This window comes from Acomys russatus, chromosome 7 (assembly GCF_903995435.1).
Source record: "Acomys russatus chromosome 7, mAcoRus1.1, whole genome shotgun sequence".
NCBI lineage: Eukaryota > Metazoa > Chordata > Mammalia > Rodentia > Muridae > Acomys > Acomys russatus.
Genome location: NC_067143.1, coordinates 5,270,844 through 5,292,474, shown reverse-complemented (window position 1 = coordinate 5,292,474; position 21,631 = coordinate 5,270,844). Strand labels below are relative to the sequence as shown.

General features: G+C 47.1%; 2 protein-coding genes across 2 annotated transcripts in view; one reads left to right on the top strand and one right to left on the bottom strand.

Annotated features, from left to right (window-relative positions):
- The window catches only part of LOC127192398 (zinc finger protein 120-like), a 31,213-nt gene extending 16,841 nt beyond the window's left edge, over positions 1–14,372 (bottom strand). The window contains 2 exon segments of the mRNA XM_051149680.1: positions 9,382–9,484; positions 14,260–14,372. Coding sequence (XP_051005637.1) covers positions 9,382–9,484; positions 14,260–14,372 — 216 coding nt within the window.
- A 32-nt stretch (positions 14,373–14,404) lies between these two features.
- On the top strand, positions 14,405–20,415 carry Bax (BCL2 associated X, apoptosis regulator). Its single transcript, XM_051148524.1, has 6 exons — positions 14,405–14,508; positions 14,988–15,039; positions 15,131–15,277; positions 16,313–16,448; positions 19,179–19,283; positions 20,181–20,415. The coding sequence occupies exons 1-6, from the start codon at positions 14,475–14,477 to the stop codon at positions 20,283–20,285; spliced, it is 579 nt and encodes a 192-aa protein (XP_051004481.1). The 5' UTR covers positions 14,405–14,474; the 3' UTR covers positions 20,286–20,415.
- Positions 20,416–21,631: the final 1,216 nt, after the last annotated feature.

Sequence of the window (21,631 nt, the reverse complement as noted above, 5' to 3'; positions counted from 1 at the left end):
AGAATGGGAGAGGATTATTGACAACTCTCTGTTTGACAGGTGATTAAATATCTAGGCTATAAAAGTAAGTCATAAATGAAATGATAAAAAAAAAAAAAATGACCTATTCAAAAACTGGCCCTCGAATCTGAATAGGCAATTCTAAAACGACAGAAATACACTGTGGGAAGGATTGTAAGCTTTGTCACAGGTGAAAGCTGTCTTGGTGGGCTTTGCCCTTGGACACACCACGGATACTCCCTGAGAGTAACCTTGAGATAGACTGGGTGGAGCCATCCTGGGCCTGGAATTCAGGAAGCGGACCGGGGGACTCCCCCTGGATTATTGTGTTTTTAATCGACCCTCGATGGGAAGAGAACAGCCCTTGCATGTGAGAGACAGACAGAGAGGAAAAGAGGAGGAAGCAGGTTTAGACCGAGCTCGAGCGCACGTGGATCGGGAATAGGATTAGCGAACAGGCTGGATCAGCGCACAGGCCAGAGACACCTAGGGACCCATTCTGTGGAGCAGATTCCGAAGGGTTCACTCTTGTTTCCCTTTAACCTTTTTTCCCTCTTGTCTAAGATAGTTGGGTTGTATAATAAAGTTTAATTGTTAAGAAACAGAGCCAACAAGTGGCACCCAACGTGGGGCCCAATGGCTTCCATAATTTCTAATAATATGAGAAAAGATTCAAAATTCGAAGGTACAGAAATGCTGTTTCAGGGTATCAACAAAGTTGCAAGTACCATTGCAAAACTCTTTCCTGCCTTACACTTAGAGAGAATTCTCTGTTTTTCGTTGTTACTTTATTGTATTTCATTCTTTTTTTTTTTTTTTTTTTTTTTTTTGGTTTTTCGAGACAAGGTCTCTCTGTGTAGCCTTGGCTGTCCTGGACTCACTTTGTAGACCAGGCTGGCCTCGAACTCACAGCGATCCACCTGCCTCTGCCTCCCGAGTGCTGGGATTACAGGCATGCGCCACCACGCCTGGCTGTATTTCATTCTTAAAAGGATTAGAAGAAAAGCTAATAAGATAAAAAAAAGCAGAAAGGGTCAGTAAATTCTATCCTTTTGGAAAAGATTGCAGATTTGACTGGACAGATGGAAAGACTGAGGAAACAAAATGAAGGGATGGGAAGAAGACAGAATGTTTGGAAAACGAGAGTAATAAAGGTCAGAAAATAGAGAGACCAGAAAGCCAGAAAAAAACAAAAACAAAAACCGAAAGAGTCAATAAGCTCTATCCTTTTGGAAAGAATTACTGACTTGACTGAATAAATGGACAAAATAAAATGAATAAATAAATAAAATAAACTGGAAGGGCTGGAAAAGCAGAAGGCACCTTTAGTTAAAATGGGTGAAGAAGGTCAGAAACCAGAGGAAAAGGAAGGCAGACGGGCCAAACGGTCTTTGGAGGAAAATGTCCCAGTGGAGGACACCTCCACAGTCGCCCAGACACCTTCAGCTTTTCCAGTCACTGTAAGACACGTGCCCGCGCAAAATGATGCTGAGGGTTATGACGAAATGGCCTGGCGTCCTGTAGACATGATGGATTGAAAACATTTTAAGGAATCCGTCGTCAAATATGGTATGCACTCTGCCTTTGTTAAACAAATGTTAAACAGCTGGGCCACTCAGAATAGACTTGTTCCCCAAGATTGGAAAAATTTAGTTTCAGCGGTATTGGAAACAGCACAACAGTTACAGTGGTTATCATGGTGGCGAACAGAGGCTGTAAGAATAGAGCAAGAAAATATGACAAGGGGAGTAAATAATAGAGATCAATTGCTTGGTGAAGGACAATATACTAACCTAAGAGAACAAATTCAAGCTGAAGATAGAGTGATTGAACAATGTCATATGACAGCCTTGAGAGCTTGGGAGCTGGTAGAGGAACCTGGGAAAACAACTATTCCATTCACTAAAGTGTTCCAAGGCCCTCTGGGACCCTTCACAAAATTTTTACAGAGATTAGGATCTGCTGTGGATAGATTATTGCCAGATTCTGACACCAAACAGGCATTAAAACTTATCATGGCTTATGAGAATACAAATACTAAATGTAAGAGGGTTCTTAGACCATTAAAGAAAAGAGGCGCTCCATTAGATGACTGGGTAAAGGACACAGTTAATATTAACTCTCAGAAATATCAAAATAATATTGTGGAACAATGGGCCTGGAGAGATGGCTCAGAGGTTAAGACCACTGTCTGCTCTTCCAGAGGTCCTGAGGTCAATTCCCAGCAACCACATGGTGGCTCACAACCATCTATAATGTGATCTAATGCCCTCTTCTGGTGTACAGGTGAACATGGAGACAGAGCACTGTATACATAATAAATAGATTTAAAAAAATATTGTGGAACAAACTTTAGCCAGAGAGCCCAGATATCATAATACTTGGTGCTTTAACTGTGGTAAAATTGGTCATGTGCAAAGAAAGTGCAGAGATAGAAAGCACAATGACCCGAAAAAAACAAGGAGGTTCTGGCCATGATGGTAATGAGATGTTAAGACTTTGCAGGGTACTGTAGTCACTGTAGGAAAGAAAAACATTAGTCTCAGGATTGTCAGTCTAAGAGAGATGTGCAAGGCACAATATCCTGCCAACAGAAAATGGCAGGAGGGGGCCATCAGCTCAGGCCCCCGTAAACAATGCCAGCCTAATTCCCTTGACCAATCCAGAAGTGACAAACCCACAGGAAAATGGGAACTGAGTATTATTCATCTAATGCACGCTATTAAAGGCAGTACAGCCTTGGATCTGGCTTCAAATATGTCTCTTACCCTATCTCCACAGGTTAAATGTTACAAATTAAATACTGGTGTTCTTGGTCCTTTGCCTTCAGGCACAGTAGAAATGTTTCTGGGAAAAAGTAGGCTGACTTCTCACGGTTTTATTGTATATCCCAGTATTATAGATAGAGATTCTAAAGAGAAAATAAAAAACCATGGCATGTATAAAGAAAGAGATAAAAATCAATGCCAGGGACAAAATTGCTCAACTCCTACTATTTCCTTATATTAAGGACAAAGCCAGTGGAAAGGAATGGTACATTTGAAAGCACAGGGACACATGTGTTCTGACAAACAGTAGTTAATGATCAGAGACCTAAAATAATTACACAAATGAATGGTGTTAAAATAGAAGACTTGCCGGGCGTGGTGGTGCACGCCTTTAATCCCAGCACTCGGGAGGCAGAGGCAGGTGGATCGCTGTGAGTTCGAGGCCAGCCTGGTCTACAAAGTGAGTCCAGGATGGCCAAGGCTACACAGAGAAACCCTGTCTCGAAAAACAAAAAAAATTAAAAAATAAAAAAAAAAAATAGAAGACTTGGTGGACACAGGAGCAGATTTCTCAATCATGGGTCAGAAGTCTTGGAACCCAAATTGGCCGCTTCAGAAGGTTTATACAGAAATTGTAGGAATTGGTAAGTTATCTCAAATATAACGAAGTGTGTCGTGGCTTGAGTGTGTGGGACCAGAAGGGCAGACAGGGAGGCTGAAACTCTATGTGGCTGACATTTACATAAATCTATGAGGAAGAGGTCTATTAGAACAATGAGGTCGGTCCTCAGATTAATATTTCTCCAATTACAGAGATAAACAATGTTGAAACTAGGGGTGAAATGGTACATGCTTCTGGGGAAGAAATTAATGTAAATGATCAGGGGCGACCACAAGCTATGCCCACTGTCCGGCCTCGGAACACTTCAGGTTTAGAGTGTCAAAATTTATAAGAGGGCCCACTGCTGAGATACCAACCGCCCTGCCCCTAAAATGGATTTCAAACAGACCTGTATGCAGGAGCAGTGGCCCTTAACAAAAGAAAAGTTGCAGGCACTTCACTGTTTTGTGAAAGAGCAGCTGTAGGTTCTGCACATCGAAGAAACTTTCAGTCCCTGGAATTCCCCTGCATTTGTGATAAGAAATAGAACAGGTGGATGGAGAATGATAACGGATTTGAGGGCCATAAACAAGGTGATTCAACCCATGGGTTCACTTCAACCTGGAATTCCTTTGCCTTCCTTGCTACCTAGGCCTTGGCATATAATCAAAATTGATTTAAAAGATTGATTTTTCACCATACCTCTGCAATAGGAGGACAGAGAAAGGTTTGCTTTCTCAGTACCTACTCTGAACTACTGGGTAATTAATAAAGATTGGCAAAGAGCTTGGGAGACATTAACAATAGATACCCAAAAAGCAAACATCTAACATTTATAAAAAGAACTAATTGGATCCTTTCAAGTACTGTAAAGAGGTCACCAATCTCAGGGGCACCCACCTTCTTTACTGATGCAAATAAATCAGGTATGGCTGGTTATAAGTCTGATAAAATGACTAAGGTCCATTTACATCAGTTCAAAAATCAGAATTATATGCAATCCTTATGGTACTTTTAGATTTTCCTGAATCTCTTTATATAATTACTGACACTCAATATGCTGAAAGAGTTGCATATAGAAACTGCCGAATTTACTCCTAATAACACAGAATTGATTACATTATTTTTTTTTTTCCAGACAGGATTTCTCTGTGTAGCCTTGACTATCCTGGACTCATTTTGTAGTCTAGGCTGGCCTCGAACTCACAGTGATCCACCTGCCTCTGCCTCCCGAGTGCTGGGATTAAAGGCGTGCACCACCACGCCTAGCTGATTGCATTATTTATAGAACTGCAACAGGTCATCAGAAGCAGAAATTATCCCTTGTATATTACTCATATTCGATCCCATAGAGGTTTACCAGGCCCATTGGCACAAGGAAATGAAGAGATCGACAAATTATTGATAGGTAATGTATTCGAAGCCTCAAAATTTCATGAAAAACATCATGTCAATGGTAAGGGGTTAAAGAAAAGATTCTCTATCGCTTGGCAACAAGCCAGAGAAATAATTAATAAGTGTCCTACATGTTCCTTATATAGTCAAATCCTGCTGGAATTAACCCTAGAGGTAACAAAAGGAATGGAATTTGGCAGATGGATGTGTTTCATTTTGCAGAATTTGGGAAAATGAGGTGTGTGCATCATACCATTGATACATATTCAGGTTTTCAATGGACAACTGCCGTACGTTCTGAAAGGGCTGACTGTGTGATTACTCATTTACTGAATATAATGACATTTATGGAAATACCTGCACAAATTAAGACTGACAATGCTCCCTCCTGCATATGTGTCCCTTAAGATGTAAAACTTCTTTATGTATTATAATATAAAACATGTTACTGGTATACCTCACAACCCCACAGGACAAGCAGTTGTGAAAAGAGCTGATCTTACATTAAATCAATACTTATTAAACAAAAAGGAAGGGTAAAGACACCCAGGGACTGATTAAATAATGCTTTCTTGACTCTAAATTTTCTTTTCTTTTTTTTTTTAACCTTATTATAAAATTTAATATAGTGAGTTCTAGAACATCCAGGGCTATACGACTCTACATTTTCTTAATGTTAATGATGAAGGGACATCAGCTGTGGAGAGACATTGGGTGGTTAAAAAAAAAAATGAGGAGCTGGGACAACCAATATTCTACAAAAATTTCTCAAGTATGAAATGGAAACCTGCAATAGTTTTGAGATGGGATCTTGAGTAGGCATATGATTTCACAGGGAGTGAAAAATATGGCTAAAAAACAAAAGTTATAATAATTAGATCTGACCATATAACAAGTGAATCTTAAGAGCTACCTGGTTCTTATAATTTGACATTGTTTCATACAGCTCGGATAACTAATGCCCTCTTATGGCCTATTGGTGTACATGCAGGTAGAGCCCTGTTTTATTTACAAGAAACAGGACAATGTTGAAGATGAAGCAGGCAGCCTGGGTGATTTAACCTCAAAAACATGCCTCTGGCACCTCGAGAAAGGTGCGTCAACTGTTTTTTCCTTGAAAAATTATATATGTGCTAATATACATCTACTAATGATTTAAAACTTTTGCTTACTTTCAGAACAAAAAACAGGACAATGATGAAGATTGAACTTCTGCCTCTGTCGCTACTGTTTCCTCTAGAAATTACATGCATATTAAAAATAAAATGGCTAGCCAAAAGGATCAATCACAAAAAGACTTGACAAAAACAGTTACACCTAGCTTTTCAAGCACTTGGCCAATATGTTTTTTTTTTTTTTTTTTTTTTTTTTTTTTTTTTTTTACGGTACCCAAAACCTGTTTTTCTCCTAAACATCATAAAGTAATTTTGAGAGCGCAATGCCCCCATTCCTAGTAGGTGTGGTGAATGTTTTTGGTGTGTTACCAATCCTCATTTTTGCCTAAGGGACTTAGTTATAATTAATAAAAGTTTAATTTGGGCATTTCTTCCTTCTATCTTTCTTTCTATCTTATCTTTCTATCCCAGATAATATTAAGGAAAGGGGGTGGGGGGAAAGAAACGAAGATATAGGTTAAAGGTAGGGAGGATATAGGTTTATAGAATACAAGGTAGATTATTGAATGTACTAGCATCAAAAATCTGACATTGGTATGGTAGATTGATGGGAATTTAAGACTTTTGAGTGATAGAAATTTAAGACTATTTTATTCAACTTTTGCTTCACATTGATAAAAAATTAAATTGTATATTGCTATTCATTTTTTGCATTCTGTATTATATGTTATTAATTGACAAAATATTATATATTTTATGTTAAAAACTTAAGATCATTTTCTTCAATGTATAATTAATGTATTATTCATGTGCCACTCTTTTGAAAAGGTAATGTCTTATTAAAACTAACTTAATGATCTGTTCAGGAAGATTGGAGATAAAATTTGGTATTTAGTTACCTATAAATCTTACTAGATATTAACTTACTTTGTCATAGAGCAGGTTTGTTTAATTTCTTGCATATGTCTTCAAAAGAATAGACTGATAACTGTAAGAATAGATAGAGAGTTGGTCTTCAAATTCTTCAGAGGTCCACAGAATATGGCATTTAATGATGAGGGCTTTCCTGACAGAAAGAGACATCTGCTCCTGGCTGCATCTCCATATACATCATTGAAGATGGGGACATCAAAAGATGAGAGTGACAGAATGGTCACTGGCCTGAGGAACTGCTCTTATCTCTAGTGATGATGACAGGCTGACTGTCCGCTATGATCAGCAGTGATGCTGGAAAGTTGACTGTCCAGCTTTAAAGAGACTAGATGGACCAGACCATCGGAATTCCTGCTTCAAAAAGCAGTTTGTTGGATGTTTTGGGCCAACAAGGCTGAAGATTGATTGCCCCAATGATGGACAGAATCTGGTGACTGTTCGAGTGGTCTGCTCTCTCTGTCCTATCCTCACATGGAAGTTGCCCGCCAGCACTTCCTTTATTAGATAGATTTTCCTTCTTGGGTCTCTGATGGAATTGAACACTAGATAGCCACAGTGTTACTAGAAGCTTTAGTTTAAGAATTAAAAACACATTCATAGATTGATAATTGCAATTTCTCTTGAAGGGAAAGTATTCTTCTTTTGTAGGATAGTGGAATACTTTTTCCCAGCTTAACAAATAAAAAAGGACTTGGTTATGTACTTGATACCTGATGATTCTGTATATATGTATATTTGTGAATATAGTTCTTAATTTTATTTTATTTTTTAAAGAAAAGGGGGATGTGTGGGAAGGATCGTAAGCTTTGTCACAGGTGAAAGCAGTCTTGGCGGGCTTTGCCCTCGGACACACCATGGATACTCCCTGAGATTAACCTTGAGATAGACTGGGTGGAGCCATCCTGGGCCTGGAATTCAGGAAGCTGACTGGTGGGGGGGGCAGGGGGGACACTCCACCTGGATTATTGTGTTTCTAATCGATCCTTGATGGGAGGCAGAGACCGGCCCTTGCATGTGAGAGTTGCAGGCAGAGAGGACGAGAGGCAGCAGGTTCAGACTGAGCTCCAGCACATGTGGATCAGGAAGAGGATCAGCGCATAAGCCAGACCAGCGCACAGGCCAGAGACACCTAGGGACCTGTCCCGTGGAAAGGATACCGGAAGGTTCACTCTTGTTTCCCTTTAACCTTTTTTCCCCTCTTATGTAAGATACTTGGGTTGTATAATAAAGTTTAATTGTTAAGAAACAGAAGCCGGGCGTGGTGGCGCACGCCTTTAATCCCAGCACTCGAGAGGCAGAGGCAGGCGGATCTCTGTGAGTTCGAGGCCAGCCTGGTCTACAAAGTGAGTTCAGGATGGCCAAGGCTACACAGAGAAACCCTGTCTCGAAAAACCAAAAAAAAAAAAAAAAAAAAGAAACGAAAAGAAACAGAGCCGACAAGGTAACCAGTGGGAAGCAAGGGGACGGCAGTGTTACACCATGTTGAGTAGCTAAACACAAAAAGAATCGCTTCTGTTCTGAGCACAATGTACCCAGGTAACTAGAGAAAGCATTTTAACGTTGTCTTTTTTTTTAAAAAAAAAAAGATTTATCTATTATGTATACATTGCTCTTCCTGCATGTACACCTGCAGACCAGAAGAGGGCACCAGATCTCATTATAGATGGTTGTGAGCCACCATGTGGTTTCTGGGAATTGAACTCAGGACCTTTAGAAAAGTATCCAGCGCTCTTAACCTCTGATCCCTCTCTCCAGCCCTAGACAAAGCATTTGAAGCTGATGGGCTAGGATATAGGCTTAGGGACTTTTCCATTCCCCAACATTCTGGGCCAAAGGAACATAGCAGGGCATTGTGGTTTTGTTTAAGTAGAACATGTATCATTAATTCAAACAGAACATTCCGCAAGCATTGAGTTGTAAAAGGCCATTCATGCTCCCAGGCAGGTGCAGCCCGAGAACCTGAACTTAGTTTCATCTTTTGATCAAAGTGGAGACTTAAAAACAAAATGGCGCCGGGCGTGGTGGAGCACACCTTTAATCCCAGCACTCAGGAGGCAGAGGCAAGTGGATCGCTGTGAGATCGAGGCCAGCCTGGTCTACAAAGTGAGTCTAGGACAGCCAGGGCTACACAGAGAAACCCGTCTCAAAAAAACAAACAAAAAAACCCAAAAATATTTACTTATTCACGTATTATTATGTATACAGTGCTCTGCCTGCACATACACCTGCAGGCCAGAAGAGGGCACCAGATCTCATTATAGATGGTTGTGAGCCACCATGTGGTTGCTGGGAATTGAACTCAGGACCTCTGGACGAGAGCAGACAGTGCTCTTAGCCTCTGAGCCATTTCTCCAGGCCATATTTTTTAACATACACATTCATTTTATTACACATGAATAAAACAAACTACATACAGCAGGGAGAGCCATGAGACAATCATGAGTTATATAAATGTTACATTCATAGTGATTTGGCTATTTGTATTTGTCAAACTTGAGGCTTAGAGCTTTTTCAAACCTACTTTATTTGGGGTTCTTTAATGCCTACACCTCCCCTCCCACCCACTTACCCTAGATAGGGGAGAAAGGAGGTTGATGGGAACAGGAGCAGTGGACCTTTTTAGACTCAGCTCCTGGGAGATTCCTCTCTTCGTCGTCAGGGCGCCAGCCGACCTGTGGAACAGCAAACCAGCAGTTCAGCAAAGGTGACTGCAGCCGCAGCAGCCTGGATCCCGAACCTTGAAACCTTCTCTGGAGCATTTCTCTCTGGGAGCATCTCGAAGCAGAGCCAATCAATGGGAAGAATGCCAAAGCCAAAAGGCCCAGCCTCTGGCTGTGGGCTCAGCCATATCTGCTCTCAGAGTCCATACTAGGACGTTTACCAGTTGGCAAGGCCCATGTCCCCACAAGAGGCAGTTCCTCTTCTAGTGGGCAAGCACCACGTGTTCTCTCACAAGGCAGTTCCCAGCAGACGAGCACCACACACCCTCACACAGTCTGTTTTACATCCCACACTTGGGATCAAAACAAAAACATGTTCATATCCACTACACTCTGTTTTGATAAGAGAGAGAGAGAGAGAGAGAGAGAGAGAGAGAGAGAGAGAGAGAGAGAGAGACTGTGACACGGGACAATGTACACCATTGATTCCAGAAGCAGGCAGGTCTCTGAGTTTGAGGCTAGCCTGGTCTGCAAGAGCAAGTTCCAGAACAGCCAGGCCTGTATCCTGTCTCTTGTCAAACAAACAACAAAAATTGTGGCCGCATGCCTTTAATCACAGCACTCTGGTGGCAGAGGCAGGCAGATCTCTGTGAGTTCAAGGCCAGGCTGTTCTACAAAGTTAATCCAGGAAAGCCAAGGTTACACAGAGAAACCCTGTCTTGCAAAACCAAAGTAAATAAGTAAAAACAAAATAAAAAAAAACCAACCTGGGGATGTTGGGCTGGAGAGACGGCTCAGAGGTTAAGAGCACTGTCTGATCTTCCAAAAGTCCTGAGTTCAATTCCCAGCACCCACATGGTGGCTCACAAGCATCTATAATGAGATCTGGTGCCCTCTTCTGGCGGGCAGGCGTACACACAGGCAGAACATTGTATGGGTAATAAATAACACTAAAACAACAGTACCAAAAACTGTGGGTGTGACTGCTGGAGGGCACAGCCGGTGCCACAGACTCCAGACTACACTCTCCAACATCCCTTTTCGACTGTCTAATGTTTATTAGCAACCAAGAGACACTAAGTGCACTCCATCCGCTCCGGCAGTGGTTCAGTAGGATAGTTTCTTCTTAACAAAATAAAGAGGTTTGGGCTGGAGAGGGGTCTCAGCAGTTAAGACCAAAAAGAAAAAAGAAAAAAAAGAAAAAGAAAAAGAAAAGAAAAGAAAACCAGGGATGTGTCACACAAGTGACAATGCCAAAATCCTGCCAGCACTTAGCTCTCTGCCAGCAGAGATTTAACAACTGAATATACACCTCTCAGGATCTGGTGTCCCCTTCTAGGTTTCATGGGTGCTGCACTCATGTATACATACCCATTAACTGAAAATAAAACAAACCTTTTTTTTTTTTTTTCAAGACAGGGTCTCTCTGTGTAGCCTTGACTGTCCTGGACTCCCTTTGTAGACCAGGCTGGCCTTGAACTCACAGCGATCCACCTGCCTCTGCCTCCCGAGTGCTGGGATTAAAGGCGTGCTCCACTACCACCTGGCTAAAACAAACCTTTAATCACATCTTCTCATTTTAGTTTTGTCCTTTGATTTTCTAATATTGCGAAAGCAAACAACCAGTGTGTCTTGATGAAAGCTGTACTTTGGGTTTTGTGTCTTTTTCCCAGGTGAGTGGGACGTGGCAACGAGCTGCAATGCTGGCTCAGTCAGGGAATCAAAATGGGACACTCAGGGCTGAGATGTAGCTCGGTTTTGGTAGGGTAACCTTGTAGCATGCACTGAGCCCGGGGTTCAATCCCTAGAACCCTATAAACTGTGCACAGTGGGCTTGTGCCACCATGCCCGGCCCTCTTCCCTGATTTTCATGGGTGCAGGTCCATGTACATGCAAATGTGCATGCACACGTACCCATCAGAGAGAAAGCATGGAGGCGGAGAGGGCTTGTTTGGTAAAATACATGCCACACAAGTTTGAAAGCCATGTTGGATCCCAATAATGTGTGCACACGCACCAGGGTCTCATGTGTGCTGTGATTTTTACATCTGTCAACCAGATGCAGCCTAGACCTCCCTAGGGAGGGAGTCTAAAAGACACATAGTCTAGATAGGCTGACCTGTAGGCAGGCTTGTGGGGGTTACCTTTGTTAACTAGCATGCCAAGACTCGGTCCCCTAAGGGCAGTGCCATTCCCTAGGCAGGGGTTTCTAGCATGTGAAAGAGTGAAGAAAATGAGCTGATGATAGACAGACATTCATTCACCACTCTGCACGATCAGCTGTGGGTGTAAAGTGCCTAGTTCCTGCTGACGTGACTTTCCTGCTCCGGCTGTCCTGCGCTCACTGTCTCGATCAGGTTGGCCTTGACCTCACAGAGATTCTCCAGAGTGACAGGTTTCAAAGCATGCACCACCGTGCCCAGGTAGATTTCATTTTTTATTTTGTGTGTGTGTGTGTTGTTTTTCGAGACAGGGTTTCTCTGTGGAGCCCTGGCTGTCCTGGACTTGATTTGTAGACCAGGCTGGTTTCGAACTCACAGCGATCTGCCTGCCTCTGCCTCCCGAGTGCTGGGATTAAAGGCGTGCGCCACCATGCCCAGCTTAGATTTCATTTTTAATCGTGTGCTTATGTGAGTTTATGTGTGAGAATGTGCATATATACAGGTGTATGCAGTGCCCAAAGAGGCCAAAAGAGGGAGTTTGGCCCCTTGCAGCTGGTGTTCCTGGCAGTTGGTTGAAAGCTGCCTAGTGTTGGTGCTCGCATGGAATCTGGTCCTCTGTAAGAGCAAACACTCGGAACAGCCAGACCATTTCCTAAGGGTTTGTTTGTTTTCTTTTTTTCTTTTTGGTTTTTTGAGACAGGGTTTCTCTGTGTAGCCTTGGCCATCCTGGACTCACTTTGTAGACCAGGCTGGCTTCGAACTCACAGCGATCCCCACCTGCCTCTGCCTCCGAGTGCTGGGATTAAAGGCGTGCGCCACCACGTCCGGCTTGTTTTCTTTTTGAGATTGAGTGTCATGTAATAATCCAGGATGACTTCAGACTGCTGTGTAGTTGAATTCTTTTCTCCTCTCCCTCTCTCTGGATTTTCAAGACAGGGTTTCTCTGTGTAGCCTTGACTCTCCTGGACTCGCTTTGCAGACCAAGCTGGCCTCGAACTCATATTTTATTTTCTTGCCTCCACAACCCAACCAGTGGGATTACATGTGAGTTCGAGGCCAGCTTGGTCTACAAAATGAGTCCAGGACAGCCGGGGTTACATAGAGAAACCCTGTCTCGAAAAAAAAAAAAAAAAAAAAAAAAAAGCAAAACAAAACAACCCCCGCCCCCCCAAAAAAAAGAAGAAAAAGAAAGTAAGGAAGAAAGCCGTGTCATCGATGGGCACAGTAGTGACCACCTTTAATCCCAGCACTCCAGAGGCAGAGGACCCCTAAGGCTGTGAGTGACTCAGTGCCCTCCCACTAGGCTGCTCCTCTTAAAGGTCCCATAGCCTCCTCATATGACCCTGGGAGTCTACTCATCTTCTCCAGTACATGAACCCAAGGGGTTACACATCATATCATTTCTTTTGACTCCAGGTTTCATGTGAAACTCATATCTCGAGGTTAGGGGGCAGATCCGGCCTCTGAGAAGTCCGGCATCTCAGTGGCAGCCAGTGGCTCCTGTGCACAATCCCTGACATCCAGCCAGGCATTTAAGGCATCCATTCGGAGACAACCACGTGTCAAGCACTGTGCCGGTTTCTCAGGAATTGAGAACAAATGAAAGACAGACAGACAGACCTGCCTGTGGTGGCACAACTTTTTATCCCAGGACAGAAGCAAAGGCAGGTGGAACGTAACTCTGACTACAAGGCCAGCCTGGAGTTTGTATACAAACAGAGTTCTAGGACAGCCAGGGCTACACAGAGAAACCCTGTCTTGAAAAAGAAAAGCCTGAGTGCTATGAGGGCTTTCCCAGTAGAGGACTGAAGCCAAACGGCTGCCTTTCTGACACCCAGATGACTCCCCTGGGTCCCAGCCACCCTCACAAGACTAATAATTTCCTACCTGAACACTCCAGAGTCTACCCTGGACTGTTGCTATCTTGTTTTCTTTTTCTCATTCATTCGTTGTTTTTGTTTGTTTGTTTTTGAGGCAAGGTTTCTCTGTATAGCCATGACATTTTGGTCCAGGAACGCTGAGATCCGCTTGCCTGTGCCTCCCGAGAGCTAGGATTAAAGGAGCGCGCCACCACTGCCCGACCCTTTTCTTTCTTTTGAGACTATAGTCTCTCTCTGTATGCCAGGCTGGCTTCGGTTCACAGCGATCCCATGGTCCGGGATGACAGGCATGGACCATAACACCGGGGCCTCCCTCCCCTTCCTCTCTCTGCTTATTGAGTGAGGGTCTCACTGTGTAGCTTAGCTGACTTGTCCCTAGCAATGCAGAGACCTGCTTGCTTTTAGCTGATATGAAAAATGTGGCAGCCACCGCGCACCGCTCATTTTTGCTTCTGAGGTAGGGCCATAGTAGCGCAGCTCTGACTATGCAGTCCATGCTTGCCTCAAAGTCCTCCGCAACCGTACAGCTTCACTCTTCCCCCAGGGCATCACCTTGGTCCAGTGTTTTGTTTTTTCCAGTTGGAGGGAGGGGGTCTCGCTATTGTCCTGCCTGGCTTTGGGTTTGAGGCAGTCCTCCCCTCCTGCCGCAGCCTCCCCATGCTGGGCAGGCTTTGAACTCGCGGCGAACCCTCCGTTTCAGCCTCCGCAGTGCCCTCCGCCGCTCCTCCACGGAGAGAGGACTAACCCTGGGGACCGGTCCGGCTTTGGGCGCCGTCGCGCACGCGTACTCTCCCGGCAGAGGCCCCGCCCCGGCAGGCCGCGGCGGCCACGTGACCCGTCCTGCGGGGCGGAGGCCATGTTGCGGGGCACCCACGTGAAGGGCGCACGTCCGCGGGCCGTCACGTGACCGGGGCGCGCTGCAGCCGCCCGGGGCGCACCCGGCGAGAGGCAGCGGTGGTGATGGACGGGTCCGGGGAGCAGCTCGGAGGCGGCGGTGAGGCGGGAGGCGGAGGATGAGGCCCGGTCGGGGCACCCCGGGAGCCCGTGGGCTCTGGGTTCGGGCGGGAGCAGGCCGGGGGCGCGCCGATCCTCCATCCCGACGGGCGCACCCGCACCCTGAGGGCGGACATCCGCGTGCGCGCCCCCGGGGCAGGCCCGGGCTTGTCGCTGGCGCCACTTCCTGCTGGTGTCCTGGGCTGGGCCGGGTCCCGGCGCCGCCCCTCGGGCCTGGGGTCTGTTTGCTTTTGGTGTGTAGCTGTCTGGGTCTGCGGAGAGGCAGGATGCCGGGCGGGCCGGGCGGGCCGGGCGGGTCCCGCCCCCTGTCCATCAGAAGCACTAGCCTTACTTCCCGTGTCACGTCTCAATGTTAGGGACCCCAGCTCTGTCTCCCCTGAGGGTTATGGGCCTGTGCAGCCCCCTGACTCTCCCTGGCACTCAGGAGCCCAGGCACCCCTTTCTTTCTCTCTCCACTAGGGCCCACCAGCTCTGAGCAGATCATGAAGACAGGCGCCTTTTTGCTACAGGGGTGAGTGTGGGGCCCCGTTGTGGTGGGATGGGCTTCAAGTGTAATGCTCTGTGTCTCACTGTGCCCCTCCCCCTTCTCCTTTTACACCCAGTTTCATCCAGGACCGAGCCGGGAGGATGGCAGGGGAGACACCTGAGCTGACCTTGGAGCAGCCACCCCAGGATCCATCCACCAAGAAGCTGAGCGAGTGTCTCAGGCGGATTGGAGATGAACTGGACAGCAACATGGAGCTGCAGAGGTATGCTGCCTGGGACCTGGGGTCAATCCAGGGGCACTCTTATCCTCCCAAGGGACCAGGTGTTCCCTTTACCCTTGAGCTGCACCCCTAACCCCTTGCTTGGTGGATGTTAGCCAAGTCGTTTCTTCTGAGCCCACCTTTTGGCCTCTTTTTATTTTATTTTATTTTATTTATTTATTTTAAGATTTATTGGGAGGCAGAGGCAGGTGGATCGCTTTGAGTTCGAGGCCAGCCTGGTCTACAAAGTGAGTCCAGGACAGCCAAGGCTACACAGAGAAACCCTGTCTTGAAAAACCAAAAAAAGATTTATTATTGTGTATACAGTGCTCCACCTGCATGTACACCCGCAGGCCAGAAGAGGGCATCAGATCACATTGTAGATGATTTGAGCCATCATGTGGTTGCTGGGAATTGAACTCAGGACCCCTGGAAGAGCAGCCAGTGCTTTTCACCTCTGAGCCAGCTCTCCAGCCCTGCCTTCTGGCCTCTTGCCGGTAGACGCTTGGCAGGTGCTCATCACTGGTGGGTTCTGGCTGTACTCACAGCGCCTCATTGGTGTAATGCTAGGCAAAGCTGTGCTTCTCAGCCTCTCACTAGTGTGGTCCTATGCAGGTGCTGTACCCTAAAGTCATGTCTCCAGCCCCTCACTGCTAGGTGCTTGCAGGTGCTCTACTACTGAGCCATGCCTCTAGCCCCTGGCTGTTGAATTATAGGCAGGTGTGACCATGGAGGCACACCCTCAAGGTGGTCGCCTTATTGCTGAGCCGTACCCAGCCCTCCACTGAGGAAGACAAGCTTTTGCCTTACCTCAGTTAATCCCTGGGACCTTGAGGCTCTTAATTCAAGGTACCATTCCTTCTCTTCACTTTCGTAGCTATGCGTCTTGTTTCCTTCCCAGCCACTGTTACTTTCCTCTTTCAGCTTGGCTCTGGCCTTTGTTTCTTTATCTTTAGTGTGAGGGAGACGTGGGATCTCTCCCCCCATACTGGGTCTGCCCCCCCCCTTGCCCATCATCTGTTCTTCTCTTCCCCGTAGGATGATTGCTGACGTGGATACGGACTCCCCCCGAGAGGTCTTCTTCCGTGTGGCAGCCGAGATGTTTGCCGACGGCAACTTCAACTGGGGCCGGGTGGTGGCCCTTTTCTACTTCGCTAGCAAACTGGTGCTCAAGGTGGGCAGCTACAGTGTCCTGGGGGGGGGGGGGGGGGCGGCTACTGCCGTCAGGTCTGCGAGCATCAGGGAATGCAGAGGTCGCTGTATGTTGAATGCCTGCACCTTCGGTTATTCATTCAATCACGTGGTGGCCCCCAAGTATGATGACTGTCCCCAGTGCCAGGCCTCTGCCCTGAACAAAGCAGGCTAACCCTTCCTTGACGGAGCTCTGGTTGGTGGGTAGGTGTGAAGTCAAGGCAAGATGGATCAGAAAGGTCTAGAGAGATTTGTCAGGGCGGGTGGCCTTAAAACTGATAGGGTGCCACATACCTGTATCTCCAGGACTCAGGAGGCTGAGGCGTATTAGGAGTTGAAAGCTAACTGCAGTCAAATGCTGAGCTTTGGGCTATCCTGGGCAACCTGAGGCTTAGTTTAGAAACAAAACAAAGCTAACCCCAGGACAGGCAGGTGCTTCCCAGCACATGTAGCAGCCTGGGTTCAGTACCACGTAAGCCCGCTGTGGCTGGTGTTGGAAGTAGAAGCATCCAGAGTTCAAGGTCGTCTTTAGATACGGAGCGAGCGCAGGACCAGGCTGTGGTGGAGTATGTTAGGGCAGGAGCGGGAGGCTGAGGCAGGTCTGTTGTTTTCAGCGGTGCTGGCACATGTCCAGTACAGTCTTCTGCTCATCCTTCGTGCCACCTCCCATCTCCTGCCTGAGCTGACGGGACATCGGTACTGGAGGCAGAAGGGTAGTGCTCTGTACAGTAGTCCCCTTTGGAATCCAAAATGTAGGCTGGGAAGACAATGTTCTAGTCAGGAGAGCAAGGCCTGAGTCTGCCAACAGGTGGTCGTACCTGGTCTGGAAAACCTCTCTACAAGTTGCTTGGACCCAAGGTTTGAGTCACGCAGAGTCAGCCTGTATTAGCAAGGGATAGATTGCGTGCGTGCGTGCGTGCGTGCGTGCGTGCGTGCGTGCGTGCGTGCGTATACCCAGGTACACTTGAGGCACAAGAATCTTTTTTTGTTTTTGTTTATTTGTTTTTCAAGACAGGGTTTCTCTGTGTAGCCTTGGCTGTCCTAGACTCGCTTTGTAGACCAGGCTGGCCTCGATCTCACAGCGATCTACCTGCCTCTGCCTCCCGAGTGCTGGGATTAAAGACATGTGCCACCATGCCCGGTGAGGCACAAGACTCTTTAGTTCAGAAGTTCAAGGTAGACTCGGGCACTGTTGGGACACTTCAGCTCACACAACACTGGGGGTGCGGGCCTTGTGGGCTTTCGGTCTTTCCAGATCATCAGTGTTGTTCCCAGGGACCCAGAGGTGTATCTAGGTCCTGGGCACATCTTGGAACGCCACACCCTTGTCCTTCCAAAAGAACTAGGTGTCTAGTGCAGGAGTGGTAGGCGTACCTTTAGCCCCGGCACTCAGGGAGCAGAGGCTGGTGTATCTGCACTCTAAGCCAATCTGGTCTCCAGAGAGTCCCAAGATAGCCAGGGCTACATAGAGACAGTGTGTCTCCAGAAGTAAATAGGGGTGGGGGAAAAAAAAGAAATAGATAGGTAGATAGTGCTGGGCACAGTGGCATATACCTGTAATCCCAGCATTCAGGGAGGCAGAGGTAGGAAGATCTCTGAGTTCGAGGCCAGCCTGCTCTATAGAGCGAGTCCAGGACAGTCAAGGCTCCACAGAGAAACCCTGTCTGGAATAACAACAAAAATAATCCCAGCACTCGGGAGTCGTGGGTGGGTGAACCACTGTGAGTTGGAGGCCAGCTTGGTCTACAAAGGTAAGTTCCAGGGCAGCCAAGGCTACACAGAGAAACTCTGTCTTGAAAAAATAAACAAAATAAGTAAATAAAAGAAAGGTAGGTAGGCCGGGCAGTGGTGGCGCACGCCTTTAATCCCAGCACTCGGGAGGCAGAGGCAGGCGGATCACTGTGAGTTCGAGGCCAGCCTGGTCTACAAAGTGAGTCCAGGATGGCCAAGGCTACACAGAGAAACCCTGTCTGGAAAAACCAAAAAAAAAAAAAAAAGGTAGGTAGGTTGGCAGAAAGATAGATAAGAATAAAACCTAAGAATCTGGGCCCTGCCGCTCAACTCAAACATGCTGGACTCCTAGCTCTCTTCCCAGTGTTTGTTTTTGGTGCTAGGATGGAACCCAGGGGCACACACATGCTAGGCTCTACTGTTGAGCCTTTTAGGTGTTTTTTTTTTTTTTTTTTTTGTCTTTTGGTTTTTCGAGACAGGGTTTCTCTGTGGAGCGTTGGCTGTCCTGGACTCGCTTTGTAGACCAGGCTGGCCTCGAACTCTTGAGTGATCCACCTGCTTCTGTCTCCCGAGTGCTGGGATTAAAAGTGTGCACCACCACCCCCAGCTTGTTTTTTGGTTTTCGAGACAGGGTTTCTCTCTGTAGTCCTGGCTGTCTGTCCTAAACTCACTTTGTAGACCTGGCTGGCCTCGAAATCAGAGATCCCTGCCTCTGCCTCCCGAGTGCCAGCATTGCAGGTATGTGCCACCAAGCCCAGCGAGCCTTTCAGTTTGTATCTAGAGGGCACTGAGGAGTCACGGAGGGCTCCTGAGCTGGTCAGGGAGGCTTCCTAGTTTATAATTAATGGAGCTGACTCAAACCATTGGGGGGGACTGCTTAGTAACGGCAGAGGGCTAAAAGCAAAGGCTTGAGGTCATCTTCTCCGGGGAGTGGGAGCAGGATTCGGTTCCCAAGTGTAACCTTCCTTCCCACTTCCTGCAGGCTCTGTGCACCAAAGTGCCGGAACTAATCAGAACCATCATGGGCTGGACGCTGGACTTCCTCCGAGAGCGGCTGCTTGTCTGGATCCAAGACCAGGGTGGCTGGGTGAGACCTCAGGCCTTGCTCCAGTTCGTGATGTCACCACCCTTTAATATAGCTCCTCACGTTGTGGTGACCCCCAACCATACAATTGTTTCATTGCTACTTCATAACTGCTATTTTGCTGGTGTTATGAATCTGATATGTGACCCTGTGGGAGTCATGAGCTTCAGGTTGAGAGACACTTTTTTCAATCCTAGGGTCACCACAGAGGTGTCCCAGGCATTCAGACTAGATCTACTGGCCTGGAGCATCTGGTGCTCACTGACCCTTAGTGCCATCAGATAGGTGCCTTCCGGAATCTCTCGAGTGCCCTGGTGACCCTTCGACCCCAGCTTGTTTTGTTCATTCGATTACTGAGATGGCGAAATTCGCCGCTGGTCTAGTGATTACTGTGGAGCCCACACTAGTCCAAACACTGCTCTTCAGTCTCAATCTGTCAACCACTAGGACTGCAGGTGTGGGCCACCATCTCTAGATTAGAATCATGGTTTTGGGTTGTTGGTGTGGGTTTTTGTTTGTTTTTTGTTTTCCTGTATAGGGATTTGGGGTGTTTTTTTTTTTTTTTACATATAGGTACATGTGTGAGCATGTATACTGTGCCATGTGTGTGGAAGTCAGGATAATTTGCAGCAGTCTGTTCTCTCCTACCCTGTTGGTTCTGGAGATGGAGTTTATGTTGATAAAGGCCTGGCGAACAAGCATCTTTCCCACATGAGCCATCTTGCTTGGCCCCAATGTTTTGTTTTCTGAGTGAGGATCTCAGTAAAATTTCCAGGTTGACATTAACTTGTAACCCTCTTTCCTCGGGTTCCTGAGTGCTGGGATTATAGGTCTGAGGTCCCCTTAGCACCCCTTCCTTCATGTGACGTGTTGAAGTAACACCGATGTCTCTGTTCTCAGGACGGCCTCCTCTCATACTTCGGGACGCCCACATGGCAGACAGTGACCATCTTTGTGGCTGGAGTCCTCACTGCCTCACTCACCATCTGGAAGAAGATGGGCTGAGGCCGCCCGCTGCCTTGGACTGTGTCTTTTCTTCATAAATTATGGCATTTTGTTTCTGGGATGAATGGGGACAGGGGACAGGCATTTTTCTTACTTTTGTAATTATTGGGAGGGGTGGGAATGGTGGCCCGGGGAAGGGGACAATAAACCTCAGGTCCACTTTGGATTGTATGGTCCCATGTCCACCCTGCGGGCATCACACGGACCCACGGTCCACCTGAGGCAGCCAAGCAGCGACTTGCAACATACAGCTCCGTAAAGAGTAAGCACCCAAGCCGGGCGTGGTGGCGCACGCCTTTAATCCCAGCACTCGGGAGGCAGAGGCAGGCGGATCGCTGTGAGTTCAAAGCCAGCCTGGTCTACAAAGTGAGTCCAGGATGGCCAAGGCTACACAGAGAAACCCTGTCTCGAAAAACCAAAAAAAAAAAAAAAAAAAAAAAAAAAAGAGTAAGCACCCAGTGCTGTCCTGGAGCCCAGCATGTCTGCTGGCTCTATAAGAACAGAATGGAGGAAGGAGGCCAGAGGAATGGGAGCAAACCCCTAGGTGCTGGCTTACTAGAGAGGCACAGGAAATGAAGGGGGGGAGGACATTTTTAATGGGACTTGGGCCTGGCCAGCGCCCCGCTCCCAGCCTCTGAGACTCCCACCAGCATGTGTGCACCCCACCCCCCTCTGGACTCTTGTTCTCTGGGTTCCTGGGTTTTGTCTTTTACAGCCTTGTCCAGGCCTGTCAGGGCCTGGAGGCCAAAGGTCAGGCTCGGAAGCACCGTGGTTAATGAGTAACTTTTGTCCCCCAAATCAATAGGGCACCGCAGACATCGAGTCAGGAGAAAGAAATGTGTAGGACAGCCACCCTAGAGAGAGACAACTGCCTGACCACACTTGGGGAAGGAAGGGGGTAGGGAAAAACAGACCACAGCCCCCATCTCAGCAGGTGACAACAGGCTGGCAGCCTGGGTGAGGCCAGCGCCTGCCCCACAACCACCACCACCAAGCTGAGCTCAGCGTGACTCAGCATTGCTGCCCCTGCCTTCCCTTCCTCAAAGGCCCTCGTGCTTCTTTCCCCAGGCTCCAGGGCAGGGCTCTCTCGACCAATCTTTCCTTCAGCTCCCCTTCCATGATAAGGGAAGTTCTCCCCTTGCCCCCTCGCTCCTGAGGTTGGAACCCTGGTAAAGCCTGCCCTGTCCTTAGAAATTGACTTGGAGCCATGTGGTGGTGGCCCACTCCTGTAATCCCAGATCACTGAGTTCAAGGCCAGCCTGGTCTACAAAGCGAGTGCAGGACAGCCAAGGCTACACAGAGAAACCCTGTCTCGGAAAAAAAAAAAAAAGTCGACTTGGACCTGG

What these genes read in the sequence shown, in the direction of transcription:
- Bax (XM_051148524.1), top strand. Translation starts at nt 14,475, where the DNA reads ATGGACGGGTCCGGGGAGCAGCTCGGAGGCGGCG. An exon ending in GGCGCCTTTTTGCTACAGGG is followed by an intron (nt 15,040 to 15,130) that starts GTGAGTGTGGGG and finishes TTTTACACCCAG; the next exon opens with TTTCATCCAGGACCGAGCCG. An exon ending in TCCAAGACCAGGGTGGCTGG is followed by an intron (nt 19,284 to 20,180) that starts GTGAGACCTCAG and finishes CTCTGTTCTCAG; the next exon opens with GACGGCCTCCTCTCATACTT.